Source organism: Eptatretus burgeri, chromosome 3, assembly GCF_056783735.1.
Source record: "Eptatretus burgeri isolate ZD-2024b chromosome 3, Ebu_testis_v1, whole genome shotgun sequence".
Lineage (NCBI taxonomy): Eukaryota > Metazoa > Chordata > Myxini > Myxiniformes > Myxinidae > Eptatretus > Eptatretus burgeri.
This window is the reverse complement of record NC_140963.1, coordinates 20385950-20411524: the sequence shown is the minus strand read 5'-3', so window position 1 is coordinate 20411524 and position 25575 is coordinate 20385950. Positions and strand designations below refer to the sequence as shown.

General features: G+C 42.3%; 2 protein-coding genes across 11 annotated transcripts in view; one reads left to right on the top strand and one right to left on the bottom strand.

Moving 5' to 3' along the window:
- LOC147029502 (calcitonin gene-related peptide type 1 receptor-like) overlaps nt 1–25575 on the bottom strand; it is a 170165-nt gene that overhangs the window by 73732 nt on the left and 70858 nt on the right. For 7 of the 10 annotated variants that reach the window (XM_085872560.1, XM_085872562.1, XM_085872563.1 and 4 more), the window contains 3 exons: nt 17331–17496; nt 6250–6360; nt 5158–5270 (listed from right to left, as the gene is read on the bottom strand). In XM_085872560.1, the coding sequence (XP_085728686.1) occupies nt 5158–5270; nt 6250–6360; nt 17331–17496 (390 nt within the window). Of the gene's footprint in view, nt 1–5157; nt 5271–6249; nt 6361–10326; nt 10386–17330; nt 17497–25561 lie in introns of those variants that run through there. The other 3 variants (XM_085872567.1, XM_085872570.1, XM_085872565.1) reach the window with 3 other exon arrangements.
- LOC147029503 (uncharacterized) overlaps nt 1–25575 on the top strand; it is a 188977-nt gene that overhangs the window by 125711 nt on the left and 37691 nt on the right. The window lies entirely within an intron of this gene.

Sequence of the window (25575 nt, the reverse complement as noted above, 5' to 3'; positions counted from 1 at the left end):
CCACCTCTTCCCATGTTTCCAGTTTTTCCTCACATTTTTGTGATTGAGCATTTGCAGCTGTGTCCATCTTGTTCACCCCATGTATCCTCCCCATAGCTCTCACTTTTCCCCAATTCCCATATTTTTCTAAGTGTTCCTCTATTTTGTCCTTCAACCCTGCTGTTGGTGTGTTCACCCCCCTCTCACTTTCTACTGTTCTTTTAGTTCTGTTATGTCCTGATCCATTCTGTACTCCAGCTGATCTATGAGCCTCAACACTGTGTACTGTATACAAAAAGAGAGAGCTGTTATAATGTGGAAAAGCGAGGGAAGTAGAGCGTTAATCTGTTTGTGTTCATCTTTCTGTGTATTTTGTGTTTAATATGTACCCATACTCCTCTGAACAGAGACTTCAAATTACGCCATTTTCTTTACGATTGTCCATTATTATAAAGCGGCTGAAACATGAATCCTATTCAGGTTCCTCCTGATGACTCCATCTTTGCTCTTTACTTCCACAGGTTCCTTCTTGATCTTCTATTTCATTACCATAAAATGTGTGTCGGTTGTAAAAGGTAACTTTAATGAGTTTTAACTTTAGAGTAATAGCGGAAATAATTGTAATGGAAATATGTGTGCACTAGTTGTAGAAAATTGATAGTTTCTGTAAAAGTGCTGCTTGCATGGTCTTCCTCCTGGTGAGGCCTTGAAGAATGTACAATGTACCTGTATAATTCCGCAGGCTATAAGGACAACCTACCATGAAATTATGTTTTGGGTTGTAAAGACCCTTTTAAAAATCTTGGATTGGCAAAATATAATGAAGTGTATATAACTGCAGGGTGAACAGGTTTTTGGTATACAGTGTATGGTAATGTAATACCTGGCAGACCTTTTATGGTCAGAAGCAAACTACAATTCAACAACTTCGCAGTCTACATTCCTTCACACTGTTTTTCAGTGTAACGATACATTGGATTGAACATAAGTACAAACGCCATTTGGCAGTGAGAAAGTAAGACGCATTACTTACGTTGCATTTTGTACAACAAAACTTGTTTAATTTAACATTTAGTTATATGATTTAATGGCACATTCATATGCTAATAGTTACTTAGCAAGCAATCTTAGATCTCTGCAGTGGAAAGTGGAACAAGGACTGGATCACAATAATTTTAATTCCAATCTTGTATAAAATAGTCATTGCAGTGAGAAGCCGGTAAATTGAGGATTGAGGTAGATTAAAAGATGAAAACTGCAGTGCCTGAAACGTTTTTTTCAAGACTGGCTGTTTTTCATGTCACTAGCAAATTGTCCGTGCCCACGAGGGATTCTCAACGGGGTTGGGATGAAAGCGGCAAAAATGCAAATGGTGTCTTCCGTCATCGAGTCGGCAAGCTGGGAGCAACAATTCGCATTCATTGTCACATTTGATGCAATTAAAATGCTCTAATGGCAGCGAGGTGCTCCATTTGAAACTGTTTGTTCGATATATGTAGCATTTTGATGTCTACGGTCGATAATAAGAATTTGTATTGGTGTCTAAGCCAGTGACCAATTGCAAATTAATAGTAGGATGACAAAACAAGTAAGCAGCAGACTATTGAGAACAATAAAAAAATTTTTTTAAGTTCTCCATCACTCCGTGCTGATGCATCAATGTTCACTTTTAATCGTACATTCATTTTCTGGCAGCAAATGTTTACTCTGACAGACATTTTTGGCCGTTTTCCATAGCAAATTAAATTTACTGCACTCCCTCAAAAGTGTTTTTATTCTTGAAAGTGTCATGCAAAGTAAACCCTGAAATAATTTTCCCATTGTTGAAGTCCATTTAATATGATCTCTAACCGAGATTATCATTGTGAGACATTGTGTTGAATGACAGATAAATGACAAGCTAACATCAAAATTATTTAATTAAACTGGCAACTAAACAAATGTTTGATAAATACATTATTAGAAATATCATTTGTTAAAATCCAAGCATTGACGTCTCTTGACAATGTCATTAGAGAGAGGATTATGAGCCACTTTTTATTGTTGCGATTCAAAAGTTTCCTACACAGTGAAAATGATAAATACACTAAATGGATGCATTTAATCATTGCTGCATAAGAATCAAATAAATTTCCTGGATATTTACGAAGTCATAAAAATTTTAGTCTGTTCTGCAATCCTCACATCCAGTATGTTGAAGAAAAATTAGATAAACATGTTGGAAACATCCTTGCTAGTTTACGGCAAAGCTAAGCATTTCATTCGAACCACTGAGTCGCTTATTGGCTACACTCATTATGTAAAGTAGAGCTTTCGCTCAATAACAACGAGATGTGCGAATGCATGCAACAACTCGATTAACATTAACGATTTAGGGTAAAACAAGACAATTCTGGAAACGGGATCCTCAGATTTACTACAAGCTTACAATAAAGTTTCCAATTATACTTCCAGTTGTAAACTGCAATTGGGAAATTGATGAAAGATGTCGATTAAAGCTACTGTCATTGGGTGGGAGACATGGGAGACATTTAGACTGGTTAAAGTCTAAATACAACAGTGTGAGAAGACTGACCTCAGAAAATAATTGAGTGATTGGCAATTATATTTTTATTGAATGCTAAACTAACAGCTGCTTTACTCGTCGATCAGCATAAGCATGATGTTCTAGAAACAGGACTGTAGAGAGATCGGAAAACGATAACATAGCTGGCAGAGAAGACGTTTGAAAGAAGCCTGACAGATGTGCTGAGTGTGATTATTTCAAATCTGCCATTTAATTTGAGTTTTGACTTGTGCTTTTGTTTTCTGCATTCAGGTTACACTTGTTCTTTGCATCGTAGGCCTCTTACTAAAAAGTCTTTCCCATATAGGACCTTTCGCTCTCACCTCCTGTCTGTCCTCTTATATAATTTCTTTTCCATTTGTCATTTCTCTTCTCCAGCTTTCTTTCCTCAAGTTTCCTTTGATCAATGCACTCCCACCACTCAACATATTTTGATGTGTTTAATACATAGATATACCTTAATCTATCAACTGCAATCAATTCCACATTTAATTCTCAGCATCCTCTTTTTACAATGGATTTTAAAAGAGATTTCCCCCAAGGGGTATCACCCGCTTTCCTAAAATGATCATTTTCATTTTTCAAAAGATGCTCTCGTTTAGGAAATCAAATAAACAACATTATTTCAATAAGGCCAAAATTACTATCCAGAGCCAGCATACAAATGATTATAGAAAAATATAATTGTGGTATAATATTAAAAATATATCACCTTTAAAAATAGTGTGGTCTATGTTAAAGGTCCACAAAATAAGAATTTTTTTTTGATGTGATGATATTGATTTTTAAGTAAAAATAAAAAAAGAACTGAACGTGGTTTATAAGAACAAAGAACCACCTAGTTTTGTCATAATCCATCCACAACTCTTTGAAATATCAAGCTGTATATCGTTTTGGCCCAATCTCTCAATGGTGAAGAATCACTGAAAAAATTCTCATGTCCGGATGTGCAGTGCAGTACTGGAAATATAGATAATTAGTACCACACTGAATGGGACTACCCTCACAATGTACATGTAAATCTCGTGAGTGATGTACAACTGGCTAATTATCACTGAATGAACATATCTGATCAATCAGTGTTAACAGCTGTTCAATCAGTGTTCAATCAGTGTGTTAATATCTGTTCAATCAGTGTTAATCAATTAGTGTTCATTTACACTAATTGAACATAACTATCACAACACCATTGCCGACAGGTTGGTGGTCTCTGTCTTATTCCAGCTCATTTCTGGTCTTGCACCCTCTGCCCTCTCTGTGCTCTGTCCCCTCCCCCTCCCCCCAGGTATCTGCAATACGCACATGGTCCACTAGCAACCCCCTCCTAGTGTAACTGCCTAAATACAAATCTACAGCTCAACAACACTTATTTATTCCTCTTTTTACCACCTATGGAACCACCTTCCACACTCTATTCAATCTCATTCTTCCCTCCACTTCTTCAAGATAGCTATTCACCACCATCTCAAGTCATCCCCCATCCAAAAGCATTATCTTTTCTACACCCATTAAACCACCCCCACCAGTCCTCCCCAAATTTTGCTTATGTATCCATCTTGTTCACCCCTTGCTTTCTCCACCACCACTTATCGTTACCTGCACCCCTTTGTTTGTCAGTCTGCATCGACTTTCTCCCCTCCACCCTGCTGTTGGTGTTCCCCCTTTCCCCTGATGTTCACTTTGCTATGTTTTGTCCTGATTTGTTCTGTATCCTAGCTTTTCCAAGAGCCTAAACCATGCATGAAAAGGCTTAAAAAAACTGTGGAACCGCCAAGACAACAGTACTGTATGTACATGCATAAATAAACATTGATGCCGATATCATTAATTTATTGAATATGTGTATCATTAAATGCTTGCATCTTTAAATAAAGGGTGCAATCACAGCACTGGAAACACCTCTCCCCCCTCTCCCCTGTAATGCTCCGTAATGCTTGGACATACATCCCCACCCTCCGTAACAACTCCAATGTTTGGGATCACATCAGCTTTTAATCACTTCAATGTACTCATCCCAAACTGGGAATACAGGCCGGTGTCATCCAAATTATTTTCAAAATAGGTGCTGCAAATGATGCTTGAAGCAGTTGGGCCATGCCACTTTTCTCTGGTCAGTTTTACTTTGGCTGTCCAAATTTTCCTTTCAGCTGGAACTTTAGGGAAAACATTCATACTCACCACATTTTTTGTTGTACAGTATTGCTACAATCAGCAACTATGCATCTGGATGTCATTCTCAGTACTTTTTTTAGCGTTCAAAGCACATGTACGCCGCACATAAACACAAGTCCCGCAGCAAAGGTATCCTCGATATGACGTTGTGGGTCATGTGCTCTATGATGTAATCACATTGCTATTTGGGGGCAGTCGAGCATACGACACCAAAAAACAGTAAAATCTTCTTTCAAGATATTTATTCAAGAAAAAAAAAAACGATAAAGTGTGAAGTGAAGCCATATTTATTAAAACAAACATGAATTTATGATTATGTGGACCCTTAAGATTCATCCTTACTCCTTGTAATATTGATGTTCTATTAACTTTAAGAAATTAGCTTTTAGAAATCTAAAGAAAAATATGCAAAATTTAAGATGAATGTATGACGTACATACCTGGATGGTTACAGTAGGGTACACGATGCAACTGCTGAAATTAATCCAGGTGTGTTTAGTGATCTGGTTCTGAAACCATCTCCCATCAACTTGGCAGAACCTGGTTACCTGAGCTGCAAAATAGGTAAGCATATGGTTGTGATAACTTTGCTTTAAATCTCTTATCTCCTCCACAGCAAATGAGCAAAGAAAACGAAAAATGTGTGTTTATAAAATGTGTTGCCTCCATTAACTTATTGATAGAAGTTGATGTTGAAGGAAACCACATTTAGATCAAACATCAATCATTGTAACCAAATCGGTTTCATAACCATAAGCTTTTATTAAAATAGGTACGTCTGACTTGGGAAGTGTATTTTCTTGCACCAAGAGAACACAAGTTTGGATTCCATGTTTCAATTTGATTTGTCTATTTTGTCATTTCAGGAGTTGAACCGAGCGGTCCAGATGACCCACCCATATTCCCACATTATTTAAAAAAAAAAAAAATATATATATTTTTTATACCAAATGCAGTAATTGTCCGATGGTTTTCAAAATTATTATAAAATGTCCGCCCTCCTCCACCCATCAATTAGAGCCAGACATGTCCATTTAATGTCGACATATTTTCCTCGGAATGAAATTATCAAACTTTTTGGTGCAGGTGAACCATTCCCAACAACCCCCATTCCATTTATTTATTTATTTATTTATTAGATGTTTATGCATCATGTCCATGTTCGTCATGTAAATTATTGTACAACCTTGTCTATCAATCTTGTAAATGATGAAAAAAATCAGAATCTTTAAAAAGTCATCATGGAATTTGAATGCTGGAACAAACTGAGATATTCACCCTGTGAATAGAATAAGTGCATTTTCAAATCTTGCAATGCCCTATTCTGTGATTGCATTATTTTACACGCCATCAGTTTGATGCTGGTCATCTATCAACTTGCCCAGAATTTTTTTTTCCCAAGCAAAGTGCTGCTTGCATGGTCTTCCAAAAAGGAAATTTACTCTTTAGTCAGTAATGCAATTGTTTAAAAAAAAAAATCGAGCAATAAATACAAGATATGTGACCACATAGGGAGCAAAAATCAAAAAAACCTGTTGGATCAGAGTCGGGGAAGTAGTCTGGGCAGTTCTGGACAGCAACCTCACCACCTGGGGTGTCATCCCAGCACAACCAGCCGTCCCAGGTACGGTTGCAAAACGGACCTGAAAATCACCAATCCTTTACAATTTTTGAAACTGATCTTGCTTATGTCTAAAAAGATAAATTATTTTGTTAAATAAAGTCCAAAATCGGGAAAAATGTTTTCTTAATACAATAAAAAATAAACTCCCTAATTGGGCGTGTAGTAAGAAACTAGGCCAGTTGTCTGTTTTCTGCCATCGAGATTGCAATATTGCTCCCTCTGCTCCCTGAGTCCTCTGACCCTCCCTATCTACTCCAGGATGTGCAAATTTTTCTGGTTAAATCAGTAACCACCTCAACTCTATTATTCCTCACTTCTCCTGTTCATGGAACCATCATGCAGAGGTTGTTCTGTCTCACTCTTCCCTCCAAGACTACAAGTAATTAGTGCAACACCATCTCTTGTCATCCACAATTATGACCCCTGAACTTTATTACCCCATTAACCTTTCCTAACCCAACCATTTTATTTCCTAGTTTCAGTGTTTCTTCCTATCTTCCCTCTCCTCTTCCTGTTTGTTAATTCCTTTAATGTTTGCCTGACTTTCAGTTCTACCTTGCTCTTCAATGAGATTCGCTCCTGTAAAGAAAACAAAAGCAAATTGTAAATGGTTTTATTTTTGAAAACATCAATGAGATCGAATCAATCGTTTTTTGTTTTTTAACACCTCATAATTTTGCAGATTATTTTTAAAAGGATCACAATTGGGTGGATTGTTTTCAAAAAGTAAATATCAATGTTGCTCAGATTGTTTTCTCACATCACCCACCCAAAACCCATCCAAATTGGGAAGATAGCTTTCTTCAAGATCACAGAATTAGGCAGATGTTTTTTCATAGAAAATAAATATTTGGAAGATCGAGTTCTTTGAAAACGCCAATATTGGGTTGATTATTTTGTTTAAAAAAAATTCCCCAAAATTTGGCCATTTTTTTCTCTTATTAAAAAAAAGCAACAAAATTACATAAATTGTATGAAATAAGGAAATCTAATTTGGGAAGATTGTTTTTAAACAAATGATGGACCATGTCTGAGTATTCTTTGAAGAGCTAAAGGATTCCTGAGCTGCACTGAACTCATCGCGGTGCACAAGGCTTTCATACGAAGCTCCACGGAGTATGTCTCATCACTCTGGCCTCATGCTCCAATTTTCCACCTTGCTCTTTGTGAAGAGGTCAAAACTGTCTGCAACAGCATTGCAATACTAAGACAGGATGCAGATTCCCAAGGAATCAAGTCACTCTCCCAATGGCAGCAAGTTTACATGTGCCCTGAGTCCTTCTGCCCTCTCTGACCTCTGCCCTGCCAAAGTCACCCCAGGTAGGTAACACGTGTTCCTGAAGGAAACTTCACCTGTTCACCCTCATAAAGTCCAGGCTAGTTGCTCACCTGCATTCATTCATCCGCTTATTCTAACGATTGTAAATCTTCCTGTGTCCATTGTCTTGTCCCCTTCACTTGAGTCTTTCAAATACAATGCCCATCACTTCCTCACGCACTCATCTATGCACATCCACAATCTCTTTCTGCACACCAAGATTCGTTCCCATTCTGTTCCTCTCCAAACCATTGTTACTCGTTTTTGTTATTCTTCCTTTCTTTGTACGTGTCTACCCACTCCTCCCAAAATGTACCCTTTGGTAGTTTGCCAATCTGGCTCCCTTTGTCGTTTAGAGACTCCCTGAGCCAAAACCCTTTGATCAAAAAACTGTTTTAGTTCTTTCATTTTTAGATCAAATAAAGGCTCCGCTAATTTTTCCTCATACTTTTAGCACTGCATGCTCAGCAATCAGCAGTGTCACAGACAAAATAGGAAAAGTAAAGAATCTTTGGTTGGATTCCCAAGGGGATCATTTAGAAATCAACATAAAATGGTGTTAATCTTATATGGGAGTTTAGTGGGGCCTCACCTAGATTATTGTGTTCAGGTTTAATCATTATGTGTGAGTAAGGACGTAGCTGCCAGTGAAGGAATTCAGTAAAGCGCTACCTAACTTAATTACAAGGTGAGATAGACATAGCTAGATGGAGCTGTGGTAGAGTGGACGCTTTACATTAGAAAACAGGTGATTATGATTTTATCGAAATGAAATGTTTAAAATAATGAAGGGTAGAGATTAAATAGACTAATTTTTTTATCGTTATGATCACAGCAGGGACAGTACATTGTTCCTCGTGCACGTGAAGTGAAAATCAGAGTAAAGCAATTGGTTCACTTCTACCTGTCCGTCACACCATCAACACACATTTGTTTATAATTGAAAAACAAGTTAACTTCAATTATGTTGATAGAATGTTGCTATCAACACAACAAATGTTATATCTTGAACACTAGGCTTATTATATATGCCTGGTATTGCCTTAATGGTTAGGGTGGTGTGCTTGGGATCCTCGGATCCTGAGTTTAAATCCCCCTCAGCTGTTGAATTAATACCAGGTGGGGTTGACTCTGCCTGCCATCCTTCAGAGGTCGGCAAAATGAGTGCCAGCTTGCTGGTGTGGGGGAAAAATTTATATTAATGTATTCTAAATTGTAACAAATGGAGTTTTAGAAATGTAACTGTTATGCTACAAGTTGAATTGGCTGTCATTTCTGGCCAAAAGACTTTTGCCCTAAATGTTAAGAAATGTGTTGTTCTGGAGCAGAGTGACCGAGCTGATAATAAACGAACCTTTGCTTAGAAATGTACGAAGTGGCTTTTCGTCTCAAGGACACGTCTGCAGTCTAGGTTGAATAGCCCCCCACCAATCTCTCATGAAAGTATAAAATGCTTTGAAATGTAAAATTGTTTCAGTGCAAGTACCTGAGAAAGTATTAGAATCTCAGTGGCTTGTACTCCTTGGAACTGACCAAGTACCAAGTTAGAATAAAACTCTCTGATGTAATGTGGAAGTGAATTGAATCGGGTTGGTCTAACTGTTAACTAAAGTAAGAATAAATGAAATAGAACCAGAAAATATTGCAATCAATGGGGATTCTTAAGTTCATTGTACAAGGGTGAGAAGTGTATGGTGTATAATTAGAAAATAAATGATTTCACAAGGAAGGACTTGCGTGGACATCAGTTTTATCAGTGTCGATAGAGTTTTATGCAGGATTTTATAACGAAATCAGGCAAATGTTAAACTCTGCCTGAAGTCAATAGGATTCCACAATCGGCCAGTTAGAATCCTTCAGGAGTTCAATGATCACAACAAGGTGGTTTTAAAAATCCACAACAGTTGGCGCCTGGTGACTTGGATTCGAACCGACGTTGGTGCGGTGCTCGTGACCGGAGGTGCTTAATCTGCTGGACGCAGTGCCTGGAGGAACGACAAGTGCTTGAGCGAAGGTAAGGGAGAGCGCTCTCAGCAGGTAACGCATCTAAAATCGAAAAAATCCGATTAAGTTTTAAGTCCATCCGATTAAGTTTTATCCTGTGTCGGAGTGGCAACCCATCCACGATTGTACCAAATAGCCAAGGAGACTGCTTCGGTAGCACCAACGCTCTGCACAGAGTATGGTCCTGATGGATGGATGGATGGATGGATGGATGGATGGAGGCTTATATTCTTTAACAATGAAGAACAAAAATCACCTTATTGCTTTGAAAAACCTCCAGTTTTGCAGTACTTTAACATGTTAAATAAAGTGGTGTATAAGACTGCGTCAATAGTGCTGCATTTCTGGAATATTTTTAATATGACGTTATCATGACATTATTTCAATTGAAATATACACTGAAACACTGCATGGGGTAAGGTGTTCTATGAACTCTATAGCTTACAATACCGTTCAGTCGATAAGCGTATAGATGAGTACAGGGACATTGGTCAGAAATATAGGTTGTTGGGACTGTTTTGGGTGATCTGTGGATATCGTATGTGTGATCGAGCTTCCAATATCCAGACAGCCATTCTAACCACTACACTAACCGACTACACTAACCAATTACACCAACCGACTTTCTAACCACACTCACTGACTGATATTAAGGATCAATACCTTTTGGGTGATGTAGAAAGCTGAAATTTTGCATGTGGATTGATATCGAAGCCAGTACACTGGTAAAAAAACAAAATCACAGAATCGTCGGACAACATCCGTCAATGAAAATATAAATAAAAGACAAAAAAAAAGAGAAAAAAAAACAATGAAAAAAATGCAGGTGAGCAATCTGAGACAATGGCAAAGCATGGCAATTTTTTGTGCCAATGGACATCGAAGCCGATAGACCAGGAAAAATCACAGAACCATCGGAAAGCATCCGTGAATGAAAATATTAATAAATGAAAAAAAAAAACATGAACAAACGAGAGTAATTCGACTGCGCACAGTCGACGGTATGCCTCTGCTCTCCCGCACAAACACTTGAGTATTGATATATTTGACCCTTGACCTTCATCATATCTGGCCCAAAATCGAATCAGTTAATTGCCCTGTCTAACTTTACCTTTGTACCAAGTTTGATGAAATTCTATCCAATATTTCTTTAGTTAGGGCATAAACAGTAAAATTTCAGAGTTTGACCTTGACCTTTGACCCTTGACTTTTATCACATCTGGCCCAAAATCTAATCACTTAATTGCCCTGTGTTACTTTACCTTTTCACTAAGTTTGATGAAATTCCACAATTTCCTTCTTGAGTTATCGCGTAAACGAAAGGTCATGTGGAGGTGGGTCGGTTCGTTCATTTTCGTTGTGCAGATCACCAATCTAAACGAAATTCACCCTGTACATTCATGAGAACACACCATTGAAATTCCTACTTGTTTCCATATGCACAAGTTGACACACCAACAGTTATTACCATTTGAAATTACTGCCGTGAAGTGGGCGTGGCATGCTTGTAATCGCGGAGGAAACGACCAGGAAACAACAAATCAAGATGGCGGCGCCCATGGTTGTCTGGTGATTGAGTGATTTTTGGTCTTTCAACAACCAAATATGCGTTTTTCACACTTGGGCGGGGAGGAAGATGAGAAAGTGACGCAATTCACGGATAAAAACTGGCTTAAGGTATGCGAGTGTGCGAAGGCTTGGTGCGACACCACAGATAGTGAAACCATCAACAAATGCCGTTTGCTGGCTGATCAAATTATGAAACTGCTTCCAATGACTGATCCTCCTGCGGATGCCGGCTGTCACCGGTTCTGCTATGCGTAGTTTTGTAACAAGTATCATATAAAACGCACTGAAGCCAGGAAAAGGAAATCAGAAGCCAGCACGACTGCAGTTTCTGCTAGAGCCAGTGAGGTGGTGGGCGGACTCGAAGAAGAGGACCACTCATACCACAAAATACGTAGAAAATCACTCAGAACCTCTGTAGAAAGGGTGGCTGGCAAATCAGCTGGTGTACTGCCAATAATTTGTGTGATATGCCAGAAAAAAGACAAATTCATCCATGTCAAAGGAAAATCTCAACGTGATCAGTTGTCCCTGGCAGAAACACAGGATGGAGGAAAGCTGAGGGAAACTGCTGAGCAGAGGAGAGATGAACGTGATGTGAGAATATTGACAACTATAAAGGATAAAGACTGTGTGGCGCTGTCAGTTTGTTATCACCATAAATGTTATTATGAGTATGTGAATGACACATACCACAGACAGAGTGAAAGTAAACTCCAAACTCAGAAAGTGAACTATGACTCAACATTTGACATTTTCTGTGATAAAGTAATCCAGGTACGACTCATTGATGGAAAGCAAACGATACATATGAAGAAGTTGTGTGAGATGTTCAATGACCTACTCAGAGTATGCGAAGGTCAGGATAAGGCCAACTACCAGGCAACAAGATTGAAGAAAAGACTGCAGCAACGGTACCCAGACATGATTTTCTATCGTCCACCAAAAATGTCTGAGAGCGAAGTGGTGCACATGAAGGACATTGATATTGGTTCTATTGCTCAGGCTGCTGTTGTAGACAGTAGCTCGACAACAGAAACAGAGTCAACTACAGAGGATGAAGCCGGCCAGGGTCCACAGCAGGGTGACTCAGACCTCAATTTACATGTTCTATACTCAGGAGCACTCATGGTGAGGGATGACCTGAACAAACACCAAAGTGTGGACATTACATGGCCTTACTTGGAAATGGTGGAGCTAGCATTAGAGCTTATATGGGCAACTCGTACTTCGAACTGGCCGAAACACCTTGCGATCACGAGAGCGTCAATGCCCTGGTACTTTGCGTACGATCACCTAAACTATGCAAGGTACTTACCCGTTTACTGGCTGGAAATGGCCGGGCGAGAGCACTCCCACCCAGACACCTATCAAGCGTTCATGGACGGCAAATGGACTGCCCAACGGCATACTCGTTATGGATTTAGTAGTGTTGCGTGTGATCAGATCATAGAGCAGACTTTAAATAGGGACAGCAAGACCAGTGGAGGCTTCATTGGTTACACTCAGAAAAGCACAGCTGTGAAGAAGTGGATCCTGTCCCAACCAGCACGTGTGGAAATCGCAAGGAAATGTGAGTCCATGGCAGGTATCCACAACCAGCCCCGAACGAGAAAGGATTTGGATGTGTCGAGCTCGAAGAAGAACGAAGCAGTGGTGGTACAAGTGATGGACACAGTACTTCAAATGATTAACCCTTTCTCCGGCGCTCACCTTGAACTCGTCAATATTAGTTCAGGTGTCATCGCACCGCCAGCCACTTCCGCGGACTTGATGAATGCGTATGTCAAGGGAGAGAATGCTGTCATGCAATTCATGCGTGATCGGCTTCTCTCGGGTGAGGTCCCATTCTTCAGTCTGATTTCGAAGGCCAAATTGGCAACTTTCTTGAAGGCGCGAGGCAAGTCGGCGACTCCCCACCAGCAGACGCCGAAGGTTGAAATTGCGAATGAACGTCGTCTTTTCACATGACTGCTGTTGATTGGCGAGTAAAGCAATGTAACACTCCACGATCTGCTCGCATACCCACTGGCGAACATATCTTTCCCGCTGGCATCCGGTGATGGTTCGATTGCTAAGACGGACAAAGCCAAACTCCACAACCATATACTGAAACTGTGGCCCGATTGCCGTGTGGACGCTCGGCCTATCCAAGGTGCAACAATTGTGGATGGAATGGCCATTATTCAGGCGATAAAGGCTGGTTCACTGCAGAACAATTTCGGCAAACTGGAAGAGATGGTGCTGAACATCGTAGTGGCCAAAGCACGACATAACCAATCTTCGAGACTGGACGTGGTGTTTGTTAATTACCCAAGTATCAGCATCAAGTGCCTGGAGCACGCCAGGCGAGCGGGCAGGGCGGGCGATCTTCAGGTGCGAACCATCTACGGACGTGATCAAGCCCTTCCCAAACAGTGGGCCAATTATCTCCTGAGCGGAGTCAACAAGGAGGCGTTGATAGAGTTCATCGTCAAATCGTGGACGAGAAACATCTCTCCATTAAAACTGGGTGACATGCTGTTGTACGTCAGTCATGCCGGCAAATGTGAGAAAATCAAGGCATCGAATGGTGTCATGACTGTGTCGTCAGTACCTGAACTTGAATGTGACCATGACGAAGCTGACACGAAGCTCCTGCTACATGCCACTCACGCGGGACAGAATGAAGAGTCGGTGCGCATAGAGAGTTTCGACACCGATGTGTTTGTGTTGGCATTGGCTCACTCAAAGTCGATTCGGGCACGAAATTTCCATCTGGTCAAAGGAAGTCCCAATGACATTATCGTCGTTGACATTAGGAAGCTGAGTAATGCCCTAGAAAGTTCTGTCTGCGATGCGTTGATAGGTTTGCACAATTTTATGGGAAGTGATACCACCAGTGCATTCCATGGTAAGGGCAAAACAAGGCCATTCGACTTGATGATGAAGCGTCCCCATCTCATCACGTGTTTCGGGAGCATTAGTCGAGAATTCACGCTAGATCAGAATATCATTCACAACCTGGAACAATTCGTCTGCGCCATGTTCAATCAGCCGACCATGAAGAGTGTGGATGAGGCTCGCTACAAGCTATTCTGCAGCCAGTCGCTGGGAGAACAGAAGTTGCCACCTACAAGTGACGCTCTGATGCTGCATTGCAAAAGAGTGAACTATCAGTCTGCAATCCACCACCGCGCGACTGAGAGGTTTATAGGAGCCCCTTCTCCTACATTTCACGGATGGATGGAACGCAATGGAGCACTGATTGTTCACTGGCTGAACAAACCACCAGCGCCGAAGGAACTGTTAGAGGCGACGAAATGTAATTGTAAGAAGACGAAATGCGAGACCAACCAGTGTTCTTGCCGGTCAAAAGGACTGTCCTGCGCAGAGTGCTGTGGGTGTCAAAACTGCGCCAACGATGAACAGACCCGTGCAGAAATGGAACTTATGGATGATGAAAGCAGAACTAACGATGATTCCGATGACGAACTGTGAATGCGGGTGTCACACTGCTTTTGCTGTGGTAATCTACTACACAGTAGTATTCAGATTGGTTAGCATGTAATAGTGGACTTGAGTTTTGTAATAACAGCAGTCAAGAGCCTAGTTCAGCAACTGCTTCAGAGCAAGAAATACTGGCGTTCTAAGACAGTAATCTTCTTGTGGCGGTTCTACTTTTCATCAGACTGAGTCGCGCAGTGTCTTTGTCTTTGATTTAATCCGTAATAGCCAATGTAACTGTCTTTAATAGGCACTGTAACTGTCTTTAATAGTCAATGTAACTACCTTTAATAGCCAGTGTGGCTGCCTTTTAAGCAAAAAGTTGCCTTGGTCAACTCGAAGGCCTGTCTGGTCGGTCCAGACGTTTTCGGCCGGTAAAAATATGTATCTGCTTCGGTTTATGACCTTTAATTATAAACATCTTTAATAACAGTGAATAGGGCTCTGCATAAACATATTGTATCATTTTAAGACCTCACAAGAGTTTTCTTTGATGTACATATCACTCTCCTTGATTCTTCATTTCTGTGTCAAAATCGTGCTTTAATGTTCGGTGTATCTTTAATTGCCAAAAATGACCAATTGTGTCACATCCTCGACGTGGAAACAAGTGGATTTGGACTCAGCGTCTAAAATTCTTTAAGTATGCCGAATTTCATCTAGATTTGTGATCTGCACAACGAAAATCATTTTCTGAAGGTAATACCGAGTCCCTCCACATGGTCTAAAAATCCGGACGGACGAACGGACGGACAACCCGGAAACATAAATGAAAAATGAAATGCAGGTGAGCGACCCAAGACAATGGGGAAACATGGTTTGTATGCTTACACTTACACGATGTGTAAGCATACCCCACTCGTGTATGTATATATGTATTCGGGTGGTCCAAAGAAGTCGAAAAAAATAGAATGTTGCTCCACAAGCTTAAATTATTCTAATATGATCCAATAACGCGCATTCATTTTTTTGGCTTGATCGGAGATGATTTAGAGGTCGCTCCATATGATGACTTTTAGTCTCATGACTTGAATAAATTGTGGTATGTTCAGGTATGATTACGGGTACTTCTGGATGTCCAAGGTAGAAATGGAGTGCATTTTCAAACTCTATGGGGTCAATTTACTCTAAGAAATGACTGCACCGACATTGAATTCACTACTATTTCGAAAATATGACCTAAAACAAGATTTATCATTACTGGAGTTGAGTAACTAATCCTACTCATTTCGATATTTTCTAATGTATAATTAATTTGTTGTCCGTCTAAACATTTCTTAGAGTAAATCGACCCCACTGAGTTCGAAAATGCAGTCCATTTTCACCTAGGAAGTTCAGAAGTGTACGAATTCGCATCTCGCCATACCCTAATTTAATACAATAACTAAATAAATAACTAACATATTTTTTGTGAATCATTGAATCGAAAACACTGGATGTTGGGCCGGCTATAAATAAGTTCAGGCAGGAGTGGAGACAGCAATAGAGGTGGAGATAAGAGTGGTATTTGGTAAATGAGATGAAATATTCTAATAGTTTGTAATTCCATTGATTGAAAAATTAGGGTATGGTGAGATGCGAATCTGTACACTTCTGAACTTCCTAGGTGAAAATGGACTGCATTTTCGAACTCAGTGGGGTCGATTGACTCGAAGAAATGTTTAGACGGACAACAAATTAATTATACATTAGAAAATATCGAAATGAGTAGGATTAGTTACTCAACTCCAGTAATGATAAATCTTGTTTTAGGTCATATTTTTGAAATGGTAGTGAATTCAATGTCGGTGCAGTCATTTCTTAGAGTAAATCGACCCCATAGAGTTCGAAAATGCACTCCATTTCCACCTCGGACATCCAGAAGTACCTGTAATCGGACCTGACCATACCCCAATTTAACCAACTCATGAAACTAAAAGTTGTCATATGTAGCGACCTCTAAATCACCTCCGATCAACTTAAATTTTTTTATGCGCGTTATTGAATCATAGTAGAATAATTTAAAGCTTGTGAAGACAACATCTGATTTTTTTTTTTTGCTGTTTTTGGACCACCCTAATATGTATGTTGTATATGTATATGTATATGTATATGTGTATATATAGATTTAAAATATATATATATATATATATAAATATTTTCAGAATTACATGTGTTGTCGAGGGTGGTTTTCTGTCTGTTATATGCATTCCTACCCCCCACCCCACATTATTCCTCTTCCCCCTTCAAATTTTATCCTCTCTCCATAGCTCTCCACCTCCATCTTTCTCCCACCCACCCCCTCCCCCCATGGTATCCCGCCGCTGTTTTACCTTGTTGATATGAAGTTTCAGGAGTGTGAATGTGGTATGATGTGCCGAATGGACTCCTTCAGTGTCTGCATATCCTTGCGTGAGTATTTTTCAATTATTACACTTTGTTTTTTTTTCGTTTTTATTTTTACAGCTGAAGCAAAGTTAGAAACCTCAACAATAAAACTAATCTGACTGAATTTAGCATTCATTTTAATTCACTCAGTCATTGTGCTGCATGCAAGTATTTCCTTCCTAAACATATTTTTGTAACAAAAATATAAACATTAAAAAACAATCATGTTACGATTTTGAGTCAATTACCTTCTTTGTCTGGTGGTAGATCTTCTTTCATCTTTTGGAAACACTCAAACTGTGCTTTGAAGATTTTTTTCTCACTGATCATGTCGTGAGTCCTGGTGTTGGTCAGAGATGTGTTGGTGGGAATAAACCGAGTCGAGAAGATGTTGATGCCTTCCTGGGATTCCACCTAAAAGCAAAGGTATAATTTGATCGATGAGTTTACTTAAGTAGATGTCAATCAGTGCATTTCTCTCAAATAACATTACTCAATTCCTTTGTTGAACCAAATTTATTTATTTAATTAAAGCAACTAAAAATAAGGATGCATCAAGTTTTTTGCTGATCACTGTGGTTTTAAAACCCAAAATCATTATTCCAAGGAGAAAAACTTCAAAACCAAAGATTGAGATCGAGATAAATCTTAGATTGAAGGAAAGAGAGCCTTTACAGTGCAGCACAACAGTCTTCCACCAATGAGGCCACGAGCGATGTTCATGCACACTAATAAATGCTGATAAGAGCAACCTGCATTGAAAAGATCTTTTGGTTTTAAAAACTACCAAGTTGTCCATTGAAACAGCATTCACAGATAAAATATAATTTTGTAAACAAGTACAGTTACAGTTTAGGAGGAACACATCCTTGAGCTATTACGAAAAAGCTCGTAGACTTCTTGCAGTCAGAAGTGAATTCAAGAAGCAAAGTCTGATTCAATAACTTTTAACATTGATTTCTTAGTGCTTTTTGGATAAGGTTAACATGGTTTTGAATGAAAGTGCAAGTGCTGTTTGAATGGAGGAAATAAGAAATAACTTTTTACTTTCATTGCATTTTATATAATGGTGTTTGATTAAATTTACATTTCTGTTCCATCGTATAGCAAGCTCCTTTGTTTATTGACGTTTGAAGGAATTCTTAAACATTCATCTATGCAACAGAAAATGAAGCAGGAGTATAATCAGAAGAATTTGCTTGGGTATACATTGAAGTGAGAAAGTAAAAAAGTACGATGGACTTCTTAAATGATGAAGTGGGATATTCCACTATTAATATGCAATTGATCACTGGCTTTGACAATAACACACATTTTTATTATGGACCCCAGACATCAAAAAACTAAATATATCAAACAAACATCCAAAATGGAGCACCTCACCGCCATTAGAACTTTTAAATTAAATCAGATGTGGAAATGAATGTGAATTGTTGCTCCAAGCTTGCCGGCTCGATGAGATGACGGATAATGCCATTTGCATTCCTACCCCATTTAGAAACCCATGCGGGCACAGGCAACTTGTTAGTGGAAATAAATGAAGAAGTGAGCTCAAATAAAAATATAAAAAATAGTATTTTATAAAGGTGAAGTGTGCTTAGTGCCTGGAATTAATCTCAAAGCTGACATTTTACAGAGTGATAATGCAATTAGGTCGGATTAATTCGTAAACGGAAACAGGACATGTATGTCAGATCTGTCCCTCTGTGTCGCTCTCTCTGTCTCTCTGTCTCTCTCTGTCTCTCTCCGTCTCTCTCCGTCTCTCTCCGTCTCTCTCCGTCTCTCTCCGTCTCTCTCCGTCTCTCTCCGTCTCTCTCCCTCTCTCTCCCTCTCTCTCCGTCTCTCTCTCTCTCTCTCTCTCTCTCTCTCTCTCTCTCTCTCTCTCTCTCTCTCTCTCTCTCTCTCTCTCTCTGTCGCTCTCTCTCCGTCGCCCTCGCTCTCTGTGTCTCTCTCTATTGCTCTCTCTCTCTGTCTGTCTCTGTCTGCCTCTCTATCTGTCGCTCTCTCTGTCTCTCTGTCTCTCTGTCGCTGTCTGTCTCTCTCTCAGTGTTTCTCTTTGTCTGTCTGTATCTCCATCTGTCTATCTCTGTGTCTGTCTGTGTGTCTCTCTCTCTCTCTGTCTCTCTCTCTGTCTCTCTCTCTGTCTCTCTCTCTGTCTCTCTCTCTGTCTCTCTCTCTGTCTCTCTCTCTGTCTCTCTCTCTGTCTCTCTCTCTGTCTCTCTCTCTGTCTCTCTCTCTGTCTCTCTCTCTGTCTCTCTCTCTGTCTCTCTCTGTCTCTCTGTCTCTCTCTGTCTCTCTCTGTCTCTCTCTGTCTCTCTCTGTCTCTCTCTGTCTCTCTCTGTGTCTCTCTCTCTCTCTCTCTCTCTCTCTGTGTCTCTCTCTCTCTCTCTCTCTCTCTCTCTCTCTCTCTCTCTCTCTCTCTCTCTCTCTCTCTCTCCCTCCCTCCCTCCCTCCCTCCCTCTGTCAGTGAGTGTCTCTCTGTCTGTGTTTGTGTGTATCTCTGTCTGTCTATCTGTGTGTCTCTGTCTGTCTGTCTGTGTGTGTCTCTGTCTGTCTGTCTGTGTGTGTCTCTGTCTGTCTGTCTGTGTGTGTCTCTGTCTGTCTGTCTGTGTGTGTCTCTGTCTGTCTGTCTGTGTGTGTCTCTGTCTGTCTGTCTGTGTGTGTCTCTGTCTGTGTGTGTCTCTGTCTGTGTGTGTCTCTGTCTGTCTGTCTGTCTGTGTGTCTCTCTGCCTGTCAGTCTGTGTGTATGTTTCTCTGTCTGTGTGTGTGTTTCTCTCTGTCTGTCTGTGTGTGTCTGTCTCTCTGTGTGTCCCTGTCTGTCTGTCTCTCTGTCTGTCTATCTGTGTGTCTGTCTGTGTGTGTCTCCGTGTGTCTGTCTGTGTGTGTCTCCGTCTGTCTGTCTGTGTGTGTCTCTGTCTGTCTGTCTGTGTGTGTCTCTGTCTGTCTGTCTGTGTGTCTCTGTCTGTGTGTGTCTCTGTCTGTCTGTGTGTGTCTCTGTCTGTCTGTGTGTGTCTCTGTCTGTCTGTGTGTGTCTCTGTCTGTCTGTCTGTGTGTGTCTCTGTCTGTCTGTGTCTGTATGGCCTGTCTGTTTCTCTCTCTCTGCCTGTCATTCTGTGTGTGGGTCTCTCTCTGTCTGTGTGTGTCTGTCGGTCTGTCTGTCTGTATGGCCTGTCTGTGTCTCTCTCTGCCTGTCATTCTGTGTGTGGGTCTCTCTCTGTCTGTGTGTGTGTGTGTCTCTCTCTGTCTGTCTGCCTGTCTGTCTGTCTCTGTGTATATATTGTTGCGAACCCAAGGTCGGGGCGAGAAGACCACGAAGGGGGAGGGGGGGGGAAGAAGCTACCTCAGGTTCCCACCAGACTCTCCGGAATCGCAGGCCGTCACACATGGATAATTCCATGACATGGCAGGTCGCGAATCGACTGTGAATGCCAATAACTCAACCACATGACGAGGTCCTCAGTGGTACTGGATACCACTTCCCTAATGGTCACGTGATCTAATTACCGGGGGACACGCCCTCGGTATGCCTTGTTCAAACCGGATCACCTTACCGGATCAGATGTAGCCGAGCGTAACTGCCCAAGGACGTACTAGAAAACAGGTCATTGGGGGATAACGTCCTAGCTAAGCTAACATACAGACAATGCTGGACCAATGAAGGAAAAGACGAAAATGAGCTGGGAACATTTCTATACAAAGCCTTTATATACATTTTGGAGAGGAAAGGTATTTGGCACAGTAAATGGGGTTTATTATTCCTCATGCGTGCCTGTATGTACGTGGCCGTATGTGCGTGCCCATACATACGTGCGTGGCCGTACTTGCAAAAAAACAACAAAAAAAACTTTCAAAACCGCGTGCCAGAAACAACAACCACACAGGCCGTTCCTTTGCTCTCATGTGCCCGTACGTGCAAAAAATAAAAAAAACTTTCAAACCGCATGCCAGAAACAACAAGCACAGAGTCCGTTTCTTCGCTCTCGTAAACGACGACTGGATTGGGGCATTGTGTTTATCTATAAATGCGCATAAGAAATCGAGAAATTATTAGAATGCAGTAAGTTATCACCATCCGGAAGTCCGTACGTTGTAACCCGTAATGGGGAAGGCGCTCTAACTTGGCCATAACTTGGGAACCACTTGTCCGATTAATTTCAAACCTTTTGAAAGGCAAACAAACAGAGATTGCTGGAATTATAGATAGATAGAAGATAGATACTGAGGGTGCAAAATGCCAAGCAATGTGTCATGTCATTGGTAACTAAATGGTGCCCTTTCCCCATCGGCCACGCCTACGCAACGTGTCCTGTCATTGGTTTGGTAAATAAATAGCCATCACTTGGGAACCACTTGTCCGATTAATATCAAACCTTGAAAAGGCACATACTCAGGTCCCCAGCAATATACCTGGCAAGTTTCAATTAGATCGGACCAGTGGTTGTGGAGAAACAGCGGTCACAGACAGACACACACACGGAGATTGCTGGAATTATAGATAGATGCACAGCAGAGATAGCAAGGAATTTGTGAGGTGCGACAAAAGGCAAGCAATTTACAAAAGCAGGCACAGAGCAGACTTATCCTGTTATATCTTGCACAATCTTAGCTTATGCTACGACAGATGCCATCACATACATACACACACACACACACACACGATGAAGATTATATAGCCAGAAGGAAGGAGAGCAGATGAGGACTAACAGCCTTTCAATACCTGGTGCGGTTGGCCGACCAATGCAACCCAGTATGCTTCGGGTGACGCTCCGCTTGAGCAATCACACTTTAAGAGTCGGCGTGTTATTGTTTTTCCTGAGCTCATGGAAATGTGTGCTCCACATTGGTCCAGAAAAACGTCTGTCGCACACCAACCCAGAGTGCAAATGCAGCAACAGGCAGACAATGAGGTGCAGTGAAGAGAGGGAGGAGCAGAAATGTGAAGGAGGGGGCAAGGCAACCAGGCGAAGGTGAAGACGTGGGTGAGGCAGGCAGGCGGAGAAGAGCAGAGAGAGAGAGAGAGAGAGAGGGCAGACGGCTTTGAGATCTGACTTTTATAAGCCCCGGGCGAAGGGTGGGGTGACGACCTGAAACAATGTGCCGTCACCCAAAGCATGCTCCCCTATTGGGTCCCGGCATGGCCTACCAGGCTCCTGGAGCCAGAAGCAGTCTCATTCACACATCCGGTGCAACACGGCCCGAAGCCTTGCACTGAAATCCCCGGCCGTGTTCTGGCAACTGGATGAGGATCGTGTTGGTCCCGCATGCCCATTTGGGGCATACCCGGCAAGATGCGGTTGGTGCTGTTAACGCGCATGGCCCGTCCCCACGCCACTCAGTCTGAGGAGCCTGGGCCGCGCAGCACGCCCCTGTTTGGTGGCGAATTGTATCGGTGCAGAGGTGTGTGGAGGTGCGGGGTGATTTTTCCCGTATGCGGGAGACATTGGTGGTCGAGGTGGTGAGCTTTTGGTGAGCAAAGGTTGAGCAAGGTGAGAGGCCATTGTAAATTACTACGCAGATTTGAATGAAGGGCGCGCATGGCGCGGTCAGTGTTGGTGGTGAGTTTCTCACAGGCGGCTGCCTGTGTAATATGCCTGCTTCGATTTGTTGGGCCTCGACACAGGACGCTAGCTCTCTCTTATTCCCCTCCGGGAAGGGAACGTAGGGGTTGGGAGTAGGCAAGGAAGACGATAGGTTAGCCGAACAAGGACAGTAAAGGGGGTTAGGGGACGAATAATAGTGGGGAAAGATAAAAAAAAAAAGTTGGGGCTAAATTGGTTTTTTACAAATTAAGGGAGTGGGGAGGTACAGTGGACAGGCAAAGGTGATAGGTGGGAGGGAGACAGTAGGTAGGTCCGAGCCCGCCTTCTGAGTGGCCAGCACCACCGCACTCCCTCCACCAACCTCCATCTCAAGGAAAAGGCTGGCCAACTTCATCGGCTGGCTGTGTTACTTCAAGGCCTGTGCCGGTCAGCTCCACTGCCAGCTGTTTTTACTGCAAGGCCTGTGCCGGTCGATCGTCTGCTGGCTGTGTTTACGTCAAGGCCTGTACCGGCCAGCTCATCTGCCGGCTGTGTTTGCAACAGCGGCTTTGTCATGCCATGCCTTGCCTGTCCACCTTTGCCATGCCATGCCTACTGCCCTCGTCCATTTTGCCCCGTTCCGTTTTGCATTTGCCCCCCCCCCCCTGTTCATTTCCATGCGTGCTGGCATCATCGTGAAAGTAACAGTTTGCAAGCTGCAAGAACTGTCCTGTTTGCAGCTACAACACGGGCCTGCAGTGGTGGCCTGTGCACTGGTTGACTTTTGTTGTTCTGCCTGCAGAGTCCATTGATCCTGGGCCATGGTTTAGTGTAAAATTTATGTCTAGTTGTACTGTAAATATGAGTGCGCCCACGGCATGTATGTCTTAGTGCCGGCAATTTTATTTAAGTCGTCTGAATGAGTGGGTTTGTTTAGTTAGTTACTCAGCCCTCAGGTTATTCATTTTGGGGACACGAATACACTGAATGTCGCACTCAGGGATCCAAAGGTAAAACGTACTAGGGGTAAAAACAAAGGTAAAACGTAAAACACGAAAATTTGACGACTCGGGACGAGTCTGTAAAAAGGGGAGGGGGTAGTGTTACGGCTGTGGAAATTCGCATTACACCATAAAGGGCCCTCAGGTGAGATATCTCTGTAGGTACATGTGGAGTTAGCCCAAACCCGTTGTATAGAGGGAATTTATGTGATCCATTCGGGCTGCGACGCTTTGAGTTAGCCATTTTTCTGTTCTATCATTTATTTCAAACAAACAAAAACCACCAACGATGCTCGTGGGCTTTTCCCGCCATTCTTCCCTGCGCTTGGTGTGAGGGAAGGGGGAAGGGCAGCTCGCCGCCGATTGGTGAATGAACAGCGTGAGGCGGTCGGGGTGAGGGAACGCCCCTTTTCGAAAACCTTCTTGAAGGAGGGTGGAGCCGAAAACGGGGCGGAGCGAAGGGCGGAGCCCTGCGCTATAAAGGACGGACACGGGCGGGGCTAGCTCTCTCTTCCTCTGCGCTCCTCTGCAGTGTGGTTGTTGCTGTTGGTGGTTCGTTCGTCTACGAGTTCTTCAAAGTTTTCCGACGAGTCCAGCTGGAGGGAGTCGAGTCGGCGCATCCTCGTCCTGGGCCTTGTCGCCGTCTACATCGGCAGAGGGCGAGCCTTTTTCCAGGTGCCGGAATGATCAGCCCACGGTCCCGAGACTGCGTTGGCGGGACGGAGCATCCACCATTCTCCCCTTCGAGCCCGAGCGTCAACAATTTCCCCTCCCCCGCAATCCATGCTGAGATAGTGCCGGAAGCCCCGTTCGTGGCGCGGAGCGGCTACACATGCCGGCGCGAGGTGCGAGTTGCAGACCACATCGGGGGAGGCTGGGATTCGAGGTCAAGGACGCGACGCTGGACGACGCGTGCAGGGAAGTCGCAACTTTCTCTTTTCCTTTGGGTTCGTGTAAATGACTGTGGGTGGCGCCTGTCCTTGAAGTAAAACTGGTTAAGTGTTGCCGTGTGTCGGGTTTAGTCGGGACATCTCTTTTGCCTGTGATTATGTATACGTGCCATTTCTTGACTTGCTTTTGCTTTATTGTACATGATGATTGTGACTGCATACGTGCCTTCCGTGCTGGTCTGCATGTGCAATTAAACAAGCTTGTGTGAACTTGTTCCCCGTTTCGCTGCGTCCTTTCCTTCATTTGAATTTCCATCTTTCATCACGTAAGGGGTTCGTAGTGGGTTCAACATCCTGGTAATTAACCTGAACCGTCCAGGTCGACGATAACACCGCTCGGTTATCCCGATAGTACGGAACGGGCCGCCCAAGCGGCTCATGTCCAGAGTCGACCTGTGGCGAGGTACGATCGCCCAGTTAACCATCCGCGTGGGTACTTAGGGAGGTCGAGTTTGGCAAAGAACCCTATCCTACACGGGTGGCCGATTGGCACGATTGTGGTTCGGTCGAAAGGCCCACCCGTGACTAGCTCCCGGCGTTGGTCCGAGAGGGTCACGACAGAATTGTCCGTTCCGGTGGACGAGGCGGCTGCCATTCGAGTCGAGCGGCCAATCGCACATGGCGGGCGCGAATTCGTAAAAAAAAAAAAATATATATATATATATATATATATATATATATATATATATATATATATATATATATATATATATATATATATATATATATATACATACAGTCATGCACCACTTAACGATGGGTTACGTTCTGAGAAATGCATCGTTAAGCGATGTCATCATTGTGCGAACATCAGAGAGTGTACTTGCATAAACCTGGATGGTATAGCCTATTGCTCCAAGGCTACAAACCTGTACAGCATGTTACTGTATTGAATACTGTAGGCAATTGTAACACAATGGTAAGTATTTATGTATCTAAACATAGAAAAGTACAGTAAAAATATGGTATAAAAGATAAAAAAAATGTTACACCTGTTTTGGGCACTTACCATGAATGGAGCTT